The sequence below is a fragment of the Cricetulus griseus genome (assembly GCF_003668045.3).
Source record: "Cricetulus griseus strain 17A/GY chromosome 1 unlocalized genomic scaffold, alternate assembly CriGri-PICRH-1.0 chr1_0, whole genome shotgun sequence".
Lineage (NCBI taxonomy): Eukaryota > Metazoa > Chordata > Mammalia > Rodentia > Cricetidae > Cricetulus > Cricetulus griseus.
This window is the reverse complement of record NW_023276806.1, coordinates 109313313-109333976: the sequence shown is the minus strand read 5'-3', so window position 1 is coordinate 109333976 and position 20664 is coordinate 109313313. Positions and strand designations below refer to the sequence as shown.

At 39.8% G+C, this 20664-nt stretch overlaps 1 protein-coding gene across 1 annotated transcript in view; it reads left to right on the top strand.

The window, feature by feature from the left end:
* Positions 1–20664, top strand: part of Intu (inturned planar cell polarity protein) — a 67326-nt gene that overhangs the window by 21674 nt on the left and 24988 nt on the right. Inside the window, exons 4-7 of the mRNA XM_027391943.2 lie at positions 9511–9714; positions 11906–12024; positions 15076–15165; positions 17390–17467. Of these exons, the coding sequence (XP_027247744.1) occupies positions 9511–9714; positions 11906–12024; positions 15076–15165; positions 17390–17467 (491 nt within the window). The remainder of the gene's footprint in view (positions 1–9510; positions 9715–11905; positions 12025–15075; positions 15166–17389; positions 17468–20664) is intronic.

Sequence of the window (20664 nt, the reverse complement as noted above, 5' to 3'; positions counted from 1 at the left end):
ATTTTTGGATTTCTGAATCTTCCTATGTAGTCATAGCTGTCCTGGAACTCACAGAGATCAGCCTGCCTCTGCCTCTCAAGTACTGAGCTTAAGTATGTGTGCCATAAGCCCAGCTAGAAGGTGTTTTGTTTCTTAGTACGCTGTTGGTTACTTTAACCCTAACTATGGTGTTTTCTTTGACATCGTGTACACTGGGAGTTTATGGAGGCCGGTGGAGAGCACAAAGCTCTGTGGCTGTCGGCCAGTGGCATGCACTGCTTGTTTCCCTCCAGCTTTCTGTCACTGTGACACAGTGTCTGAGGAGAGCAACTTTGAAGGTGGAAAGTGTTGTTTTGGTTCATGGTTTCAGAGGTTTCAGTCCATGGTCAGTTGGCTGCTGTGAGGAAGGAGAGCCCTGTTGTAAGGGATAAATATTGGAACAAAGTTTCTCACTTCCTGACAGCCAGGAAGCAAATAAAGAGACAGGAAGGTGCTAGGTCCAAATGTCCTCACCAAGAGCATTCTTCCAGACCTCAACTCTCCCTTGTTCTTAAAGGCTCCGCTCCCTCCCAGTAGTGCCAAATGCTGGCAGCGAAGTCTTTAGCACGTGGGTATCAAGGAGGCATTTATCCTGGATTCACAGGTGTGTGCCCGTATTACAATAAAAGTGCATTTAGTCTATCTCTAAGAATTTCTAAAGCTTTACCAGGTCATCACAGACTCCTCAAGACAATGAAAACTCAGCTGCGAAGCCCCATCAAAACGAGAATAACCTGCTTATTTCCCTGGTTATGTCATAAGCATTTTTCATTACATTACATACAAGAAACGGAAAGAATGAGTAGAGAATCAGACCTAAGCAAGACTAAAGCTGAGCCACCTGGAATATACAGTGGCATGATGTGTACTCCAGAGGCCATGGCAGTCCTATCTCTGTGGTCGTGCTGGCTGCAGCCCATATGGCAGCTGTCTTAGGCTGGCTCTGCCTGCAGTCTGCAGCTTCCCTTTGCCAATGCTCCATGTTCCCGGCATCTCTGACTTTCTAGGTTTTCCATTTCAGATTCAGTTTCACTCTCATAGCTTCATGCGTGACTATCAGGGGCTGCCTACAAAGACTATAGACTTGCTACACACTGTATGCCCTACACTTTCCTTTGAAATTTTGGTTGAAGCCCCCAGGGTCCTATAACTCTCACTTTCTGCGTGCCTGTAAAACTGGCATCATATGGTCTGCCACTTGTCAAAATCTCTTGTGCCTTGGCTTCAGTGGTTCTTGAGTGCCTTACCACTTGAACAAGATAAAGAATCCTAGAGAAACTACCCTAAACATACCTGTGCAATCTAGGTTTTCAGAGATGTCCTCTTGAAAAGAGTCATGTAATCCCTTTGTACACTGCGAATATTTGTCAGCATGATTGGTTTAATAAACAAGCTGACTGGCCAATAGCTGAACAGAATTAGGTTAGGCTGGAGAGCCAAACTGAGAATGCTGGGCAGGAGAAGGGCTGATTGTGAGGAGTCGCCAGTCAGATGCAGAGGGAGCAGGAGATGACTGTGCTTCCTTAATAAAGTAATCACCACATGGCAGAGTGGAGATAAGCAATATGGGTTAACTTAAAAATGTAAGAGCTAGTTAGTAATAAGCCTGAGCTATTGTATGAACATTTATAAAAAATATTAAGCCTCAGTATGTTTCTTTGTGAGCGGCTTTAGGACAGAAAAGCTCTGCCTACAGAGTTATAATATTATACTTTTGAACTAGGGGGTAGGCTGTGGGCGTGGGAAGGAGTCCTGGTCAATGCACAAGTGCTCTCAGAATATCTTTCCCACTGTCCTAGTGCAAAGTCCTTGGCCTCTCTTTAACAGTGCTCATCTCTACATATCTCCATTTCTCAGACAATTCCTCAAACCAGCTCCTCAGGCTCCTGAATTGTTATCAGGTACAGAGGCAACAGCAACAAACTTCTTTCTAAAATTTCTTAATTATAAAAATTTATTCTTTAATACTCTGATGGATAAATACAGTGTTTTGGGTTTTTTTTGTTTTGTTTTGTTTTTTTGGTTTTTTTTTTTTTTTTTTTTTGTCCTATGCAATACCTGTTTCCTCTCCCTCCAATCCTTCCGAACTCCCCTCCCAGTGCATCCCACCCATCTAATTAGAGCTGTGTTCATGTGCATGGGTGTGGCACATGATCAGCTGCCTCAAGAAACACCAATGAGAAAGGACGATCTCTGTGCTTGGTGACCATCCACTGCTGATAACTCCTCAGGGAGGAGTGGGGCTTTGTGAGCCTGTCCCCCATCTGTGCTGTACTGCAGACTAGCTTGATCCCTCCAGGTCTTGTGCAGGTAACCACAGCTTCTGTGAGTTCGTGAGGGCAGTTTCATGTCCAGGAGACACTTGCTTGCAGACCCCTGGCTCCTAAGGACTTGTTGCCACCTCTTCTATAGTGTTCCCTGAGTGCATCTCCACTTTGTCATACAGATTTTCTACATGTTAGGTCCTAACCATAAGACCTGCAAGAGTCCAGTGGTTAGTGGTACTATTTCATACATAAAGAAAAGGAATCTGGAGCACCTAGGGGGTTGAGGCAGGAGGATTGTGAGCCAGACTAGACCGGATGATGAGATCCTGAGAAAGAGAGAATTTAGGAACTGCTTAGTGATTTCCCCAAAGTTGCAGAATCCGTTACTCAAAGTACCAAACTTCAAACTAACCTGAAGGGACCAGCTCCCCTTTCGGCAGCCATAACAGCGGAACACGTGCTTGCTATGACCTTGTCTTAGTCACTAGAAAGTCAGATGCTTGCCTCGTGACAAGGAACCAATCAGAAGTTAGCTGGTGGTGCTATGCTTTACGACCCTGGGTGTGCTTTACGGACAAGTGCACAGCAATGATGCACAAAGCATAGCAACCACCCTGGGAGGGCCAATGGGTCATAACAACCAGTTGACCAATCAACACAGGGCAAGCCCTCCAAGCCTGGAAGCACACCAATCGTGAGCCTGTGCGTACCCCTAGACACTCCCCTTATGCTGTCCTATAAGATCTCTCCGGAGGCCTTAGGAGCTGTCTTTGCGAGCCATCCGCCATGGCGGGTGGGTGAAAGACCCGAGCTAACATGGGGTTAGCTCGTTAAATTACAATAAAGCCTCATGCAGTTTGCAGCAAGCTCTCAAATCTGCCTGGTGATTGGGGTGACCGTGGTCTTGGCCTGGGACTCCGGATACCTGAGTTTTCCAGGGGTCTAACAAACCCAAAGCATATTCCTTCCTTTTCCTTTCAACCTGTGTACATCTGGTGTCTTCGTGGGTCAGACTGGACTGTGATAGACCTGTCCAAGGTGTGGGATGTGCAAAACAGTTTCTCAAGCAACAAAAGAGGAAGAGAGGGTGCAGGTTTTTAAGTAATTCCACAGGAGACTTTAGTCCTAGGCATACCAAGCAGTAACATCTTAAACATGCACTCACAGATTCTCGTTCTCCATCAGACAGTGGCCTCTGAGACAGTGTAATAGGAAGAAAGACACTAGGAGATCAGATCGTCTTCCTTGTAACACCTCAAAGAGATCCCAGATCTACTTACTTTCCTCAACTATAATCAGAGGGGATCTAAAAGGAGGTCTTCAAATCCAGTTCCAGCTTTACTGCTGTGTGCTGACGTGGAATGCAGAGGCAAAGCCCATTTTAACATTTCAAAACTAGTTTTGTGTTCTTGTTTTTGTTGTTTTTTATTGTTCTCAATATTTCCTTCAGGATTTATTTCACCAAGTCTAAAATTCTACTGAGCATGACAAGGAAAGGCCAGCAATTTCAATTAGACAACCAGGGCGGGCGTAAAGGTTGCTATCATAATTCAGATATAAAGAATTTCCCAAAAGACTTCGGTGCCTAAGACTTGGTTTCCAGCTGATGGGTATCTTTGAAACAATTCCATCTCAAGAACTTGAATCTAGTCAGTGTCTTACTGCCTTGCTGAATATATATAAATATAAAGTCACTGTGAGGTAGTGAAAAGGGTCTGTCTTTCTTCCCAACACCAGGAAATAAACAACTTTGCTCTGCCCTATTCCTCAAAATGGCACTCTGCCTCCCCACCTGGAAACAATGGGGTCAAATTACTATAGCTGAAACTTCTGAATCCATCAGTCAACAAAAACCTTCTCTCCTTTTAAGCTATGCCAGGTGTTTTTGTCAGAGTAACAGGAGGCTAACTATCAGAGATGTTCCAGGAGCTGTTCCTTGTAGAAGACGTATATGAGAGTATGTTTTGTTTTGTTTTGTTTTTTTCTAAATGCTTCAAAAGTGGTATTAGTGTGAGGGTGTCAGGTTGTTGAATAATGGTAGAGTGTGTGATCAGCATGTGCAAGGCCCTGGCTTACAAAGTGCAATGCACGTGCACACACACACACACACACACACACACACACACACACACACACACACAAACACACACACCATGAAAAAGAAGCCAGAGAACTCCTACACATTAAGACAGACTGAACAGTGTGTGCCTGTGTCTTAGGGTTTCTATTGCTGTGGAAAGACATCATGACCACAACAATTCTTATAAAGAAAACATTTAATGGGGTGGCTGCTTACAGTGTCAGAATTTTAGGCTATTTATCTTCATGGTGGAACATGGCAGCTTGTAGGCAGACATGGTGCTAGAGCTGATTGGCAGCCAAGAGGAAGTGAGCTGAGATAGTGGGTGTGGCTTGAGCATATATGAGACCTCAAGCCTGCCTCCACAGTGACACACTTCCTTCAGCAAGGCCACAACTACTCCAACAATGCCACACCTCCTAATAGTGCCACTCCCTATGAGCTTATGGGGGTCATTTACATTCAAACTACCACAGACTGCATCAGATGCAGCAGGCACTCCTTGACTGCTTCTGGATTGCAGAAGGAACAGCTGTATTGGATGGTGGGAGAAATCAGCTTGGAATTTATTACATAGTAGTATAGGCTGTGTATCCCTTACCCAAAATGCTTGCAACCAGAAGTGAGTAGGTGAGATTCAGTTTGGGACTGTTGCATGGTTGAACCTCCAATGCAGAGCAGAACAACCTAGAACCCTAGATACTCAAAAGTCTGAAACTTTTTGTTTGTTTGTTTTCGAGACAGGGTTTCTCTGTGTAGCTTTGTAGACCAGGCTGGCCTCGAGCTCAAAGATCCACCTGCCTCTGTCCCTGAATGCTGGAATTAAAGGCATGTGCCACCACACTGATACTCAGAAAGTCTGCGATTTTACAGTATTTCAGTTTTAGAGAACAAGGAATTGCCTTTACCTTAAGCCACTCAGTAAGATTGCCCAAAGGAGACAAGAGGTTGGAGGAGAGAGGATTTGCTTAGCCAATTAGACTAATTCCTTGAGAATTATTCATGAGGCCTTTTGAAAGCCCCTGCCACTTGCCAACTGAAAGAGAAAGGGTAAGGCAGCTAAGAGCAGTGGAGCTGTGAAAAAGGCTGTGCTGATTCACAGATGCAAGGCAGGCCTGCTCTGCCATGGCACTGGCCCTCACAGCCCCACTGTGTGCCCCTTTGAGGAGGGTTCTAGCTAAAGTGGGAAGGGGGGTTTGTTTGATAGAGGATAAATATGAACTGTTTCTTATGTAGCATTTGTTGAAGACAGACGTGGGGAGGAGATAACCAAAGTTATCTTTGGAGGTGATGGGTTATAGAAATCACATCCCTGTACCCAAGGGAACAAGACCTCATTACTGAGCCTGAAAGGGATGAGGATATGTTGGGCAAGTTGCACAAGTGAGGAGGCAGGAGATGTGGGATCATGAACTTCATTGCATGTTAAAGACTGTGGAAGAACAACAGGGTACCAAAAGGTGTTTCAAACAAGACTCATTAGATATTGTTTAATAAAAGTTTATCTTTCTAACCTTGAAGTACCCTTAATACTTATATCTATCAATCTCTCCTTAAAAATAGTGCTTATTTCTTTATTTAGTTATGTCTTACATCTTATCATGTTGTCTCAGCATTTATATAGTTGCTTTTCATATAGGACTTCAGAAATGTCTTTCTGAAGTGTAATTATCTTCTTAGGATGGAACCAACTTTTCTTAAATCAAAATGGTACTAAAAGAGTTCCTTAAAGAATTTTAATGATTAGTGGGGGGCAGGGGAGGAGTGGAGGGAGAGGGAACTGGGATTGACATGCAAAACAAGCTTGTTTCTAATTTAAATTTAAAAATTAAAAACAAAAGAATTTTAATGAACAATTCCGTGTGGTATGTTTTTGTTTGGGTTTGTGGAAAAGATCCTTACATCAGAAAATAAGTAATGGCATTTGCAAAATATAGTATTAAGTTAGTTTTAAAGCACACATGTCATTGTCCACAAGCATATCAAAGTAGTATCAAATTTTAGGTCATTGCTGCTTCTCAAAGTATAAATATAGGATTTTTCAGTTTATCAGCTTATTTCCCTTTTGTCACTTTTTGGTGAGTCTTGCCCAATCTTTAAACATTCCCACCCACAAAGAACCTTACTGGAGAAGATGCCCTCCTCATTTGAGCCATGGCCCTTTCTGTGGATTCTCCTATACCCCCTCCCCCCGAAGAACCATCATCTTTCACACTAAATGATAACTTACTTGTGTAGCCTGTTTGTGTCAGAACCTCACACCGAGTCTTATTTTTGTAACATTTATTATACACACTTCTGGATGCCGGGTGGTTTCGGGGGACAGCTTGAGGGGGTTGACTCTCCTATCTATCATGTGTGTCTCAAGGATCAAACTCAGGTCATCAGGAGTGGAGACAAGTGTCTTTATCCACAGAGTCATCTCACAGGCCCCAGATATTCATTTTCACATCTCAGATGATAATTCCTAAAACCTTATGCTCTCAATTCTTTCTTACTTTAATTAAATGTTAATTTTCATCAGATTAAACCATAAAAAATCCTTGATCATTCTTACATAGGGTTGCTTTTATAAAAATCTTTGTTTAATTTGTTTTCTCTCATTCTCTAGCAATACATTCATTTTCTACTCAGCCTTTTTGGATACAGTCTCCAGATACTAAGGGCCCATGTTTCCATATTGTGTTTATAGAAAATACGTTAAAAATTTTCTGTAGACACTGGGCTTTCTCCTTTGTAGTTTGTCCCTTCCTGCTCTCTATGTAATTTCCTGTTAGTCTTGGCCTACTTCATCTTTACTAACAACATGTACATCTGGATGATTTAAAACCCCTTTCTTTGCTACATGTAGATTAGCGTCTTTCGCTGCAATAAATATCTGAAGTAGTGACTTATAAAGAAAAGGTTTATTCTGGCTTGTAGTTTTAGAGGGTCTAGTTAGGTCTATTTGTTACTTGTCTCATAGTTGGGACCAAATACCTAACATAATAGAACTTATGGGTGGGTGAAAGGTTCAGGCTTTAATGCTGATTGGCAGTATCTCTTTAAGAGACAGACCCCGCCCCCCTGACAACAGTCAGGGCACACATAGGAAAAACGTGCTACGTCATCACCACATTACCCGCCACCGTGTGAGGACTCTGGGCATGCATGGAACCACAGTGCACATGCACAGTCTTCCCTTTAAAAATCCCAACTTCCCTGATAATCGCTTTCTGCTTCTGCTTCACTCTCTCTTCTCCCACCTATGTGCTCTCTCTGCCTCTCTATGGCGACCAGCCGTGGCGGTCAGCCATTACCCCTGTTCCTCTTCTCTCTTAGTCTCCCTACTCTGCCGGGCCGATATGTCTCATCCGCCTCTCTCTTTTCTTCTTCTTAAATAAAAACATAACAGAGGTGGAAATGCATGACGGCTCTTAGTTTGAAAGTGGTAAGTCCACCACAGCAGGAAATGTGTGGTAGAGTTCATGGCTGCCGGAGTGTACAGAGGTGACTCTTCCTGTCTGGGCAGACCAGGAAATGGATGAATGCAGATGCTTGACTGGTTTTGTTTTTGCTTTTTATTCCCTTTTTATTCAGTCTAGGACAACATCCCATGGGATGGTGTTACCCACCTTCTGGGCGAGTCCTCCCCTCAGTAAACCCTGGAAATAGCTTCACAGACATGGCCCATTGTATATCTCCTGGTGATTATAAATCTAGTCAAGGTGACAGTAAAAACTGGCCATAATCAGATGGGTCCCTTATCTTGAGGCCTTTAGTGGGAGTGCCACAAGGAAATGTTGGGGAGCAAGCAAAGCAGAACTGTTCATCTCATGACCAATAAATAAAAGAGAGAAAGAGGAAGAGGGGCCAGGTTCCCACAATTCTCCTAGGGCATGCGCCCACTTCCATGGAGACCTTTCAGTCTCCCACTAGCACTAAACTGTGGGCCATGCCTTTACTCTGTGAATTTTTGAGAGACACTTTCCAAACAATAGGAACTTGCTTATATAGTAAATCCTGAGACTTAGAAAATGTACGTGTCCAACTTAGTTCATTTCAATAAAAGCTGCTATGAGCTCCAGATAAGCAAAATTGAATATGACCCCAAACACTTATTCCTTGCCAACAAGAAAGAAATGCCTGATATTTTTTTTCTTTTGGAAGATTTTTTCATGTTTTTTTTTTTGTTTTATTATATATCAGTTGGGTAGGTAGCTTAGAATTATGTAGATTTTATATATACACATATGCATATATATGTATATGCTTAACATTTTAAATGAAAGTATATAAAAGTTAATTTTAAAAGTGATCATAATGTATTAGTACTTATCACATATTTAGAATTAGGATGGCACATCTTTTAATAAATTACTAAAATAGGAATTATTTAGTATTGTTTTTAGTCTTTAAGTATTTTCCTCAGTGTAACTGCCTTAATACAATGTTACCTGCTTTCAAGCATTGGCTAGATTTCTTTATTCTTGATCAATCATTAATTAATTAACTAGTTTGAGACAGAATCTCACTGTTACATTCCTGACTGGCCTTTTAGACCAGGCTGACCTTGAACTCACAGAGATCCACCTGCACATGCCTGGCTTTTATTTTAAAAAGCATCATTTGACTCTAAATTTAAAACTTTGTGGACCGTTCTCTTTAAAAGGACATTTAAAAAATATAAACATCTGGAGGACTATGTGGCTTCTGAGCTTTGGACGATGCCCTCATTATCCTATATGCTGGTACATCTTTGAAATGAGCGGGTTGTCTCTGGTCCCCCAGCACTGGGAACGTGTCTCTGTTTTCAAGGAAGTGTACCTGAGAGGTGTAAGGTGCCTTTCATCGGCTGGAAAACAGCCACATTCTGTATTCTGACCAATCTTGACATCAGGCTGTGAAATTAAAACTATCCTGATAAAACTGACAGATAATCCTGGTGGAGCAGAGTCCTGATGCCAACGGTTGTTTGTTTGATAGCACTATCTTTGGCCCTTCTTTGAAGAGCTACAAAGACTGTGTGAGAGAAGATTATTTGAAACCTGCCCCATTTGGAAGGAAAGGCAACTCCCAACGTATGAGATTTCCTCTTTCCCCCAGTCTCTCCCTCTTAACTTTTGCCTTGTTGAAATGTCAAACATTTTGTTTTATGTTTTTCAGGTGAAGCTGACATTTGAAAATGCATATGCTGTGAAAAAGGAAACGGCCCAACCCAAAAAGAGAAAGACACAGTCGAGCACAAATGATTTGGTGAAACTTCTCTGTGGGTCAGAGACTGACAGCATCCAGCATGGTATCCTGGACACCCCACACATCACCATGTACCTCACGCTGCAGATCCAGTCAGAGGTATCCAAGGAGGAGGTGAGTGTCTGCTCCCATATGCTGCAGAAGGAGGGGACCGTCCATCCTTCTAGCATATTCAAAGTTCAAGAAGAACAGAGGGAATGAGCTGTCTCTTATCTGTGTTTTCTATATATTATGTTATGCTAGTGTAGGTACTTTATATCACCAGTGTTTTAAAACAGGTAAGAGCACTTTTCAGCTCTTCTAAGCAATAGGGAGTGAGATCCCAAAAGCTTCTTTCTTGTCCTTTTCGAGTTTGTAATATGAGGCATGCATTTCCTTATGTTGTTTTCTGTTTAATAAAAGTTGAAATAGTAAGGATTATATTAATTGCATATGCACTGCTTGGCATTTTTTGTGTTCTAGAAAATACATAGACATGCAGTGTTAATAATTCCAATTTCTTACACCTTGCTGGCTCCTTGTATCTTTAGAACAAATGAGACATTTAAGCATTTCTTTTTTAAGTCTCCCAAGTTTTGAGGGTACTGTTCTGAACCTTTCTAGCCCATGTCATCATGCCTGACGTTCCCTGGGAAAGTGTGTGAATGCCTCGCAAATAAACACGCTGCTGTCTATGACCAGTTCTGTAGCAACATCGTGATTAGGAGAGGTTCTTTATTCTTAGCACGCAGAGTGGAAGCTTCTGCAAGTACAAGCTACTAATGAGGACTTTAAAAATACAGCTAATTAAATTGGCTGGGCACTGCAGAGCTTGCCAGCCCTTCAATACCAAGGCTTTTAAGACACCAAGGCTTTTAAGACTCCCGTGGAGACTTCCTTAAACGGCCTTTTTTTTTTTTTTTTTCTACTATGTTACTTTACAATGAAATGTCATAGGGCCATTTCTTTCTCTGAGAGTTACATAATTGATACAGAACTTGTCCTCAAATTACAAGATTTGGAATGCAAGGACACAAGATGGAGACTTATAAAAAGCTAGTCAAAGACTTTAAAACAGCATTTGGTATTTTGGCAAAATAGAGTAGAAGTATTTGTTGGACAAGGTTTAAATTTATTAAGTCAACATTACAGAAGATTTTAACTCATGTTTGATTCTAATTCATGTTTCTAGAGATAAATAATAAAATTATAACAAAATACTTTGTAATTATTTTCACAATAAAAAGTGCAATAAAATTTGACTCATCGTGCAATGTGTTTGGCAAACATATCTCATGGTACATATTGAATAATTTTCATATATTAGATGGTCTTAGTAAGTATAAAAAGCAGGTTTCACAGTATACCATCATCATATCTCTGATGATACAAAAATTGTGAATATATGGACACTGCCACATAACTATTTCTCATATAGATGTTTAACAATCTTTAGAGACACAACCAAGGAAAAGCTAGGGAAGTATAATACTCCAGGAGTTTGGACTTGTCGTTGTAGCAATTATAGCCATTAGTGCAATTGGAAATTACTCTGAATTCTTCATAGCTTCTATCTAGAGGTTTTAATTTTTTTCTACTTTTAATCTGCTGTTTGAGGAAAATAGATGTTGCTTAAGTATCTATAGAAAGTGAGGTTCAAGATACCTAGTGTTCTAGGAGCGTCAGCACACAGCAGGTCCTAGAGATTCATTACTGTACTTCCTTAAAGCTGTTTCCTGGAAACAGGGTCTCACTAAAAATAGAAAATATTAACCATTTTCTACATTGTCGTGTAAATTAGCATTTCCCACAATTTAAAATAAAATGTGCCCTTTCCTATAGATTTATACTGTTTAAACCCTTCCATATTTAAGTTTCAGACTGTATAATATTGTGATACTTTTTTCTTCCTATTTGTACTTCTTCAGTTTTGTATTCTTATTTTGTAAATATAATTAAGTAAATTTTTAGTAACTTCACCAAAAATAATGATTATCTTTTAAGATTCAGTATGAAAGAAATTTAAAAGACTCCTAGGAGTAACACATGGGATTGAAGCTTAAAACACTATTTGAAATCAATAATAATTTTGATTGTATAGATTAGTCTTCTGAGCATTGTAGTCTCTAAACTTACTTTCAAGTGTAGCATTTGAAATGCTTGTTGAAGTGTGAACATTCCAGGCATAGTTCTGTCCTTGGATTTGAATGAAGCTCTGACTAAAGCTGAAAGGATTGTTGTTCTGTTCTTCATACAAAGTCTGAACTTTGAGGACAGATGTTGGAAGGAGCATCTGAGAACCCATCATTTGTTCTTTCCCTAACAGCAGGAAATTTTGTACCATTACCCAGTGTCTGAAGCCTCTCAGAAACTCAAGAGTGTGAGGGGGATTTTTCTCACACTCTGTGACATGCTGGAAAGTGTAACTGGGACACAAGTTACCAGGTAACAATGTTTCGCTCTTTCTTCATGTTCTCATCATCTTAGTGGTTCCTGTCTGTGGCAGAGGTCTACTATGGGGAGGATAGCTGTGCATCTGCTTCAGCTAAACACTGATTTTATCATTTGGAGTGTATGTTATTAATTTAGCTACAGGTCTAGGATTTGCCAGGATCATTTAATTAAGTTAATTAAATGTTGCCTGTTGACCCATTAGACAATTCTTCATGACAATGTCGCCTTTGAGTTGGCAAGATAGCTAGCTCATGGGTAAAGGCACTTGCTGTCAAGCCTGTTAGCCTGAGTTCAAATCCTGGGATCAGATGGTAGATTGAGAGAACAGATTCCTACAAGTTGTCCTCCAAACTCCACACTCAAGCTGTGGTACACATGCCACACGTACATATGTGTACCATACACGCACATACACATACAGAGAGAGAGAGAGAGAAAGAGAGAGAGAAAGAGAGAGAGAGAGAGAGAATTTCTGTAAAAGAAAGTGTTACTTTTAAACATGATATTATTATGTATCTTGACTTATATTTTTTGTTGTGATTGTCAACTCACTAAGCAATATACCATTTTTCACACAAAAATAGTCTGATTTTATAGTAATTATTATATATAGATGTATATGTATATACATATATATACATATATACATATATACATTGCTTTGGGAGGGCTATTCAGAACTCAGTGTTGTGTGAAGTTTATTTATTAATGAAAGGGCAGAAGTCAGAACCAAGATAGCACCATGCCTATGGCCTTGGGTCCATCTCTAGCACCAGGGGAAGGAGAGTGGAGAAAGGGGAAGAGAGGGGAACTCCTCAGCCATTGAAAGAGAGCACCCCACACTATTTGTCAGGCCTGACATCGATGCCATGGTTAAGATATGGATGAAGAGCTCAGAGCTTTTTGACTTTGATGTTTCATAAAATAAATTATTACTATTTTCTACTTTAATATTTCAATAATCATGAAAAAGGTTTTAACAGCTCTCATATTACTGATAAAAAATGAAGTTGGATCTCCCAGATTTTAACTTTTGTTTCCCATCTCCTGGTAAAAATTACACTTAAAAGTTTTAGATGATATGGGGCATCTAAAATAAAGGGAAGAAATTACTTGTTTCCCTAAATAAAAGTTAGGTGTAAATCTCTGAGTTTTATATAGATAAATACATTGATTATATATTTGAAGACTTCATATATAAATTTGTATTTATAAAAGCAGCTTGTTGAACTCAGAGTTGAGCTCAAAGCTTTAAAGCACTGGCTGCTCTTCCAGAGGACCTGAGTTTGATTCTCAGGACCCACATGGTATCCCAAATCATCTGTAACTTCAGTTCCAGGCAATCTAGCACCTTGGCATGTCCCAGGCATGCACATGGTACAGATATACATGGAAGCAAAACAACAAAACACATAAAATAAAAGCAAATAAGTGTTTTTTAAGAGTATACAAGTAAATAGTTTCAAGTATATTCATAGATTGGCCATGATCAATCTCAAAACATTTTTATCACCTTAAAAAGAAACCCCATGCCTCTTAGGTGTCAACCTGTACACTGCAGCCCAAGCCCCAGGCACCCATTGGCTTGCTAGCCTTGTTGGGAAGAGATCCCATCAGTGGACATTTCAAATGAATAGAATCATAAGATGCTTTTTTAAAAAATATGTTTTTAATTGTGTGAGAGAGTAGGGGTGGTTTGTGAACATGAGTGTAGGTACCTACAGAAGCCACAGGCATCGAATTCCCTGAAGCTAGAGTTAGAGAAATACACATATACCTGACATGGGTGCTAGGAACAAAACTTGTCTTCTGGAAGAGCAGCTAGTGTTCTTAACTAACAAGCCATCACTCTAGCCCCTAGAGTAATGTTTTAACTTTTTTGTTTGTTTGTTTGGGGGTTTGTTTTCTGCTAAATTTAAGTTTTTTCATGTAGGTTTGTTCTTTGTTTTTCTCTGCTATGTAGGGTAGATGCCATTTTACTTAATAGCTACATCTTGACATGGTAAGACATGAGGTAACCAAATGCAAGCAATAAGGACAGCTAGGAAAACCTTTTTGAGGAAACAATAAATGTGAAATGCTATTTTCAGAGTTCCTTAACACTATGTGTGTCTTGTTGCATACTCTTTTTTTAAAAAAAATGTAAAAATGCTAGTGTGATATAAAAGAGGATATGATAATATTTGCCTAAAAGTGTATGTACCTTTAAACTTTAAGATAAAAATAATATTGTTTGGGAAAAAAATCTGCTTAATAGTTTTTATTTAAAGCGGCACACACTTGTGTTCTCTATATTTCCATAGTTGGTTGTTGTATTTCTTTTGAGAAGTTATCTAATTGTTTGCAGCCACATGAAGTATGGTTAAGAATAAACTGCTCATGCATGAAATGTCCACACTGACAGCTGACAGAAGCACTCCCTCTGTAACCATCACACACTGTGCACATGCCTGTCCTGGAGTTCCGTTGAGCAAGATGTGCATATGACTACAGTTTTGTCATGTGCTTCTATACCCGCCTCTCATATTGTTGGGTTGTCATCTTTTAGCTGGAATCACTGTTTTCTTTTCTTTGTAATCACCTTAGTGATCATGCCCATACATGGGCAATCAGAAAGTCTTGGAGCTATGAGCTAGGATGGAAACAGTTGTTTAAAAAAAACTAAATTGTATATAGCTACTTAATGTCAACAAAACATTTCACATACACCCAATTTGAGACAGGGAGGGTCTCACTGTGTAACTCTGCTGTCCTGAAACTGTGTAACTCAGGCTGGTTTCAAACTCACAGCCTCCTGAAGACAGGATTATAGGCATGCAGTGATTCTACTGTTGTATGTCCTGGGGATTTGGAGACAATTCCAAATTAATTTTTGTTGCTACACAACCCCTGTGTTTTCTGTGCGGTAGTTAGGTATGTGCCAAGAAATTTGCTTATTAAGCAATTCAGTTCTTAAATTATACCATGTGTAACCTTTTAAAGATATTTTTATGACTTCATAAAATATATTCTAACCACATCTTGAATTTATGTTTTTCTTAGCTCATCCCTCCATTTAAATGGGAAACAAATTCACGTTGCTTTCTTGAAAGAGTCTGACAAGTTGTTGTTAATTGGCCTGCCTGCTGAAGAGTAAGTTGAGATTTTTTTGTTTGTTTGTTTACCTTTAAAAAAATTTCTGAAACTATGGTAACAACAACAACAAAAAAGTAAAAGTAAAATAATGGTTAAAAAAAAGTCTATGTCATTAAAAGAATGCCACTTTAATCAAAAAGTCAACTCCTTGTGATGGTTTTATGATCCCAAGGTGTTACAATGGGGTAGTTGTTACCTGTGTTTTGGGGGGCTGTCAGTATAGACAACACAGAGGTAGCATTCAGTTCAACTTCAAAAGTCCCCATAATTTATAATAGTCTCAAACTTGTTTAAAAGTCCAAAGTCTCTTCTGAGAAATATGTCAATCTCTTAATTGTAATACCCTGTAAAAATCAAAATCACAAAGCATAGCACATATTTCAAGCATATAATGTCACAAGATATACATTACCACTCCAAAACATAGGGAAGGGAACACAGTGAGGAAATACTGGACCAAAGCAAGAGCAAAAATCAGCTGGGCAAACTCCAAACTCTGCATCGCTATGTCTGATGTCAAAATGCTCTTCAGATCTCCAATTCTTCTCAGTTTTGTTGACTGAAATGCACTTCTTTCTCTTGGACTGGTCAGCAGCTTTCCTCAGTAGGTGTGCCACGGCTCTGGCATCTCTAACATCTTGTGTCTTCAAGGCAATTCAGGCTTCACTGTCATAGCTTTAAAACTCTTGGCCTCCACTCAGGGACACCTCTGACATATGCCTGGCCTCAGCAGCTTTCTTTAATAGGGAAGTAAGATTCCATAATTAATACCCTTCTTCTATCCTCAACTGTAAAGCCAGAGCCACATAGCTGAAACTGCTAAGTTCTGCTGCTTGCTAGGGCTGGAACATGGCCCCCTCATTCAATAAGATTTTCACCAGCTTTCTGTTTTCACTGTTTTTTTTTAACTGCCTAAGCATGACTGTCCTGAAACTTGCTCTGTAGACCAAACTGGCTTTGGAGTTACAGATCTGCTTGCCTCTGTCTCCAAAGTGCTGGGATTAAAGACATGTGTGACCATTCCTGGACCTAAGGTGTTCTTTAATTCCTTTTCACAAATTGCAAACTTAGCTGGGTGGGGTCTTGCCCTGAGTTCACCACTCCCTTTATTCCATTTCTTAATCTGTTTATCTTCTTGATTTAGCCATTTCACTTCCTGGTCCCCCTTTCCTTCTCAAATCGCACAATTTGTGTTTTTCCTTTCTCAGTTTCTCCTTTTCATTATAAATCGTCATTAAGAGTCAACACCAGTCACCTCACAACAAAGTCTATACTAAGTTGTTTTGAGATTTCCTCTGCCAATGGAATTAATCCAAAACACTTTACTTTAGCCTCAGGGAGACTTTTCTGACAAGGGCAAAAGCAGCTACATTCTTCACCAAAAATATCACAAGAACAATCTAGGCAGCATACTAAAATTCTCCTCCTCTGAAACCTCTTGAGCCAGACCCCACAGTTCAAATCATCCTAAGTACCTCTGTCTTCCATGCTCCTATTAGTATGGCCCATTAAGCAGCAATTAAAGCATTCTACTATTTAGCTAACCCAAAGTCCCAAATACATGGACAGGCCATTCACAGCAATACTGCAGTCTCTGGTATCAACTTCTGTCTTAGTGTTTCTATTACTGTGAGGAACATCATGACAATGGCAACTTTATAAAGGGAAACATTTAATTGGAGCTGGCTGAGAGTTTTAGAGATTTAATCCATTATTGTCATGATGAAAAACATGGCAGCATGCAGGCAGACGTGGTACTTGAGAAGGAGTTGAGAGTTCTACATCTTGATCCACAGGCAACTGGAAGTAAACTGTCACACTAAGCATGGCTTGAGCATATGAGACCTCAAAGCCTGCTTCCATGGTGACATTCTTCCTCCAACAAGGCCAGACCTCCTGTAGTGCCACTCTCTGTGGGGGCCATTTTCTTTCAAACCTCCATATGCCTGCAGCTTATTCATGCTGAAGAATTTGGGGAGTCAGACTTAGCACAGAGTGTTTTGCCCAGGTGTTCAATGGTTTTAGTAAAACAGTCACTCTGCAGTGCAGAAGTGGCTTCCTACCTTAGGGTGACCATTCACTAGTTGGGTAAGCAGTATTTAATAGCTCTGCTCACAGCTCACTAAATGTACCAATATGTAAATGTAAGGGCATCTTGCTTCTTTGGGGTCTATATCATTAGATTATGTTGTGAATGAGTAACTGCATTTCTTCTTTTAAGAGTTCCTCTTCCCCAGCTAAGGAACATGATAGAAGACACTGCCCAAACCCTGAAGTTCATGTATGGTTCCTTAGATAGGTAAGTATTTTGCTGGACTCTGACTCAAGTGTTGAGTCATGATTCTGTGTCTTCCTCTATGCTTCACAGCAACTCTTGAGTGAGAGCAAGTTGGTTCTTCATTCTTTGCCTTGTCACAGTTTCCTCATGTTTTCTTTCCTCCTTTTCTTTCTTAATTTTTATTAAATTCAATTATGATTTTTTTTTTGAGACAGAATCTCCCTGGGTATCTCAGACTGGCCTGGCCTTGGTATGTAGCTTGGGAGGGCTAGAACTCATGATCCTACTACCTCAGCCTCCTAGGTGCTGGGACTATAGATGTGAACCACCACACCTGACTTTTAGTGAAACCATGATGCTATTACTTCTTCCCTAGTATACTCCAATATTTCATGAAAATTTGCTAATTGGTTCAAGCTGTAGTGATTACTACAAGTTCTATATTATATGAATGAGTACAAACTTGTTCATTTCTTTAGAAGCAAAAATAGCATTATTTCTGTGTAGAATACAGAAGAGATTAAGATTTTAAGATAATGTTTGTGTTTTCTTTGCTATTTCATTAACCAAAAATGTATCTGTATTCAAAAAGCTTAATTAAAAATATGCATTTCCCTAGGCATGGTAGCTCATACCTGTAGTCTCAGCATTTGAGAATCTGAGGCAGGAGGATTACTGTAAGTTCAAGGCAGGCTTAGGCTACATAAGGAGTTTCCAAGCCACTTTGAATTATAGTCCTTGTCTCAAAAAAAAAAAATTAACAAAGCAAAGTTAGTGGAAATCAGATACACTGTATGGATGTTAAGGTGCCATATATTCCTTTGTGTATTCTCCATAAAACATAAATATGCATATCTCTTTTAGGCATACTTTGTTTCTCTTTTTTCTATTTTTTATCCTCTGGCAGGTTCACAAGTTTGTACAGTGAATTTTAGTAGTGCTCACTCTTCATTACCTCCTACTTCTACTGAAATCCTCTCTCTTCCCAACAACCTCCCGACACACACACACACACACTTTCATGTGTCCTGTGACCCACTGAGTTTATTAGGATTGCTGCATGAGCATTGCTGGGGATTATTTACTAGAACATGGGCAACTTTTCAGTGGATACGCCACTGAAGAAATCATTAAGTGTCATGAGTCCCTCATGGGCCACTCCCCATCTGTGATGAAATGTCTAATGATTCTAGTCTTGTACAGGTCTGTGCAGACACCATAGCTATAATGAGTTCACAAGTGCAATGGCCCTGTTGTATCCAGTAGGTGTCTTTTCTTGCATGTCTCCCTACACACCCAGACTCTTCCATTCTTCACTTTGATGCTAAACCCTGGGGGTTGGGGGTTGATATAGATATCCCATTTAGAGTCAAGCACTCAACCATCACTTATTCTTGGCACTTTGGCCAGTTGTTGGTGTTCCTTGGTTTTTAAACTTATAATGTGATATGTATTTCCTGATTTGAAGGGAAAACATTGAGGTAACTGTTAATCATTTGAATCTACAGAATTATGAATGGAAAGCATTTTTCTCCAGTGGGATTTCTGCAGGTTCTAGTGCCTCTGGGGCCTAAAGTGGTATCTCTGCTATAAACACCAGAATATACCAGAATAGAAACTGAAAGATAGTTTGTTTTTTTCCAAACATGGTAGTATCTCTCTCTGCTTATTTGGTAAGCCTTTATTGTTATAACGCTCAAAGAATCTCGGGTGAACTTTTGTTATGTCAGTCTGGAAAGTTCATTTTGTTTGTCACATTCTCCACTGGAGGAATCTGTGAGGAGCCACATCCCTCCCGACTTGATTGTTTACCAGAAACTTCCAAATGAATGAGGTGCAAAAGGCTGGTCATGCAGACACAGTGCCTTTACCTTTTACCAATGTGATTTTAATTAATGAGAAATGAGACTGTGGTCTTAATTGCCTTTTAAAAGTTATGTTAGAGCAGCAAACTTTGCAGTATTGTGACCTAGTTGATGTGTTTCCACAAACTGGAAGATTATTAAAGATTAACTTTCTGCAATAGATTTCATACATGTCAACCAACTACGTAAATTGTTGAATGGACCACAGAGTAAGCTGAGGGCAGAGAACCTATTCAGTTTCTCTGAATTTCACCTTCTATTGATATTTAAATTTCTCTGTCGTGACAGCAAATTTAATTAATTTCCCCTTGTTTAAGTGGGGACTTGAAGGACAAACTAAGAAAACAAATGGAAATATGACTGTTTTTTAAGAAGCAACAGGGATGTAAGCAGTTATTGGTAGACATTTTGTAGCAATTTTTAGTAAAGTTTTTTTTTATAAAAAGATTTCAAAAAGGTTTTATAAATGTCCAAAGACTTAAGGATCATTTTAAAGTTGTGCACTAGTTCCTATTAGTGTTATGAGCAAATTAAAGCTACATTTCTTTTCACCATCCCCAACTAATCCATCAGCAAGTCCCAACCAGTCTAAAGTGCATCTCCATCCACTTCTTTCTGTGTCTATCATTTTCCTGCCCAACAGCTGTTCCATGGTACTACAATGGCCTGCTTCGTTCTTGCTACATTAATTAATTTCCATTTTCATAAAGCAATTAGAATTATCAACATTATTATCTGGGTCTCACCTACCTCCCTATCTGATCAGATCCCAAACTACACCCAACCCCCTGCCTTACACATTGGCAAAATTCGCTTCACCCCAGTCTCTGCACTCTTCCCTCCTGCTGGGTCTTCTTCATATAGGGATATCAATATCAACTTAATTGGCCTATTATCAGAGTCTTTCTTAGTCATTTATTCTAACACAGCAAACTGACTGGATACAAAGTTGCATACCTATAGTTCCAGCTCTTTGGGAGGCTGAAGGGACACATGACCTTACAAGTTTAGGCCAGCCTGAGAAATGTCATAAAATCCTATCTTTAAAATAAACACCTGACCAGTCATACCACCCATCCATACTCTAGTCATCTCCTTGCCTCATTGCATCAGAATGTATGCTCCACTGGAGTTCATTGTCTTCTGTCTTGATTTTCTTACTGCACTCCTAGCAAAGAGAGACTGGAACAAAGGAGGCACTTAAATATTTGCAGGATGAATCAGTGACTATTACTTTGTCATGATATGAGCCAGCCATTGTGTCATCTTCTGAGCTGTTCCAAGGAATAGCATGATTAATGCTGAACTGCTTTTGCCTGTCTAAAATCTGCTATTTAATCTTCCAGTATCCTC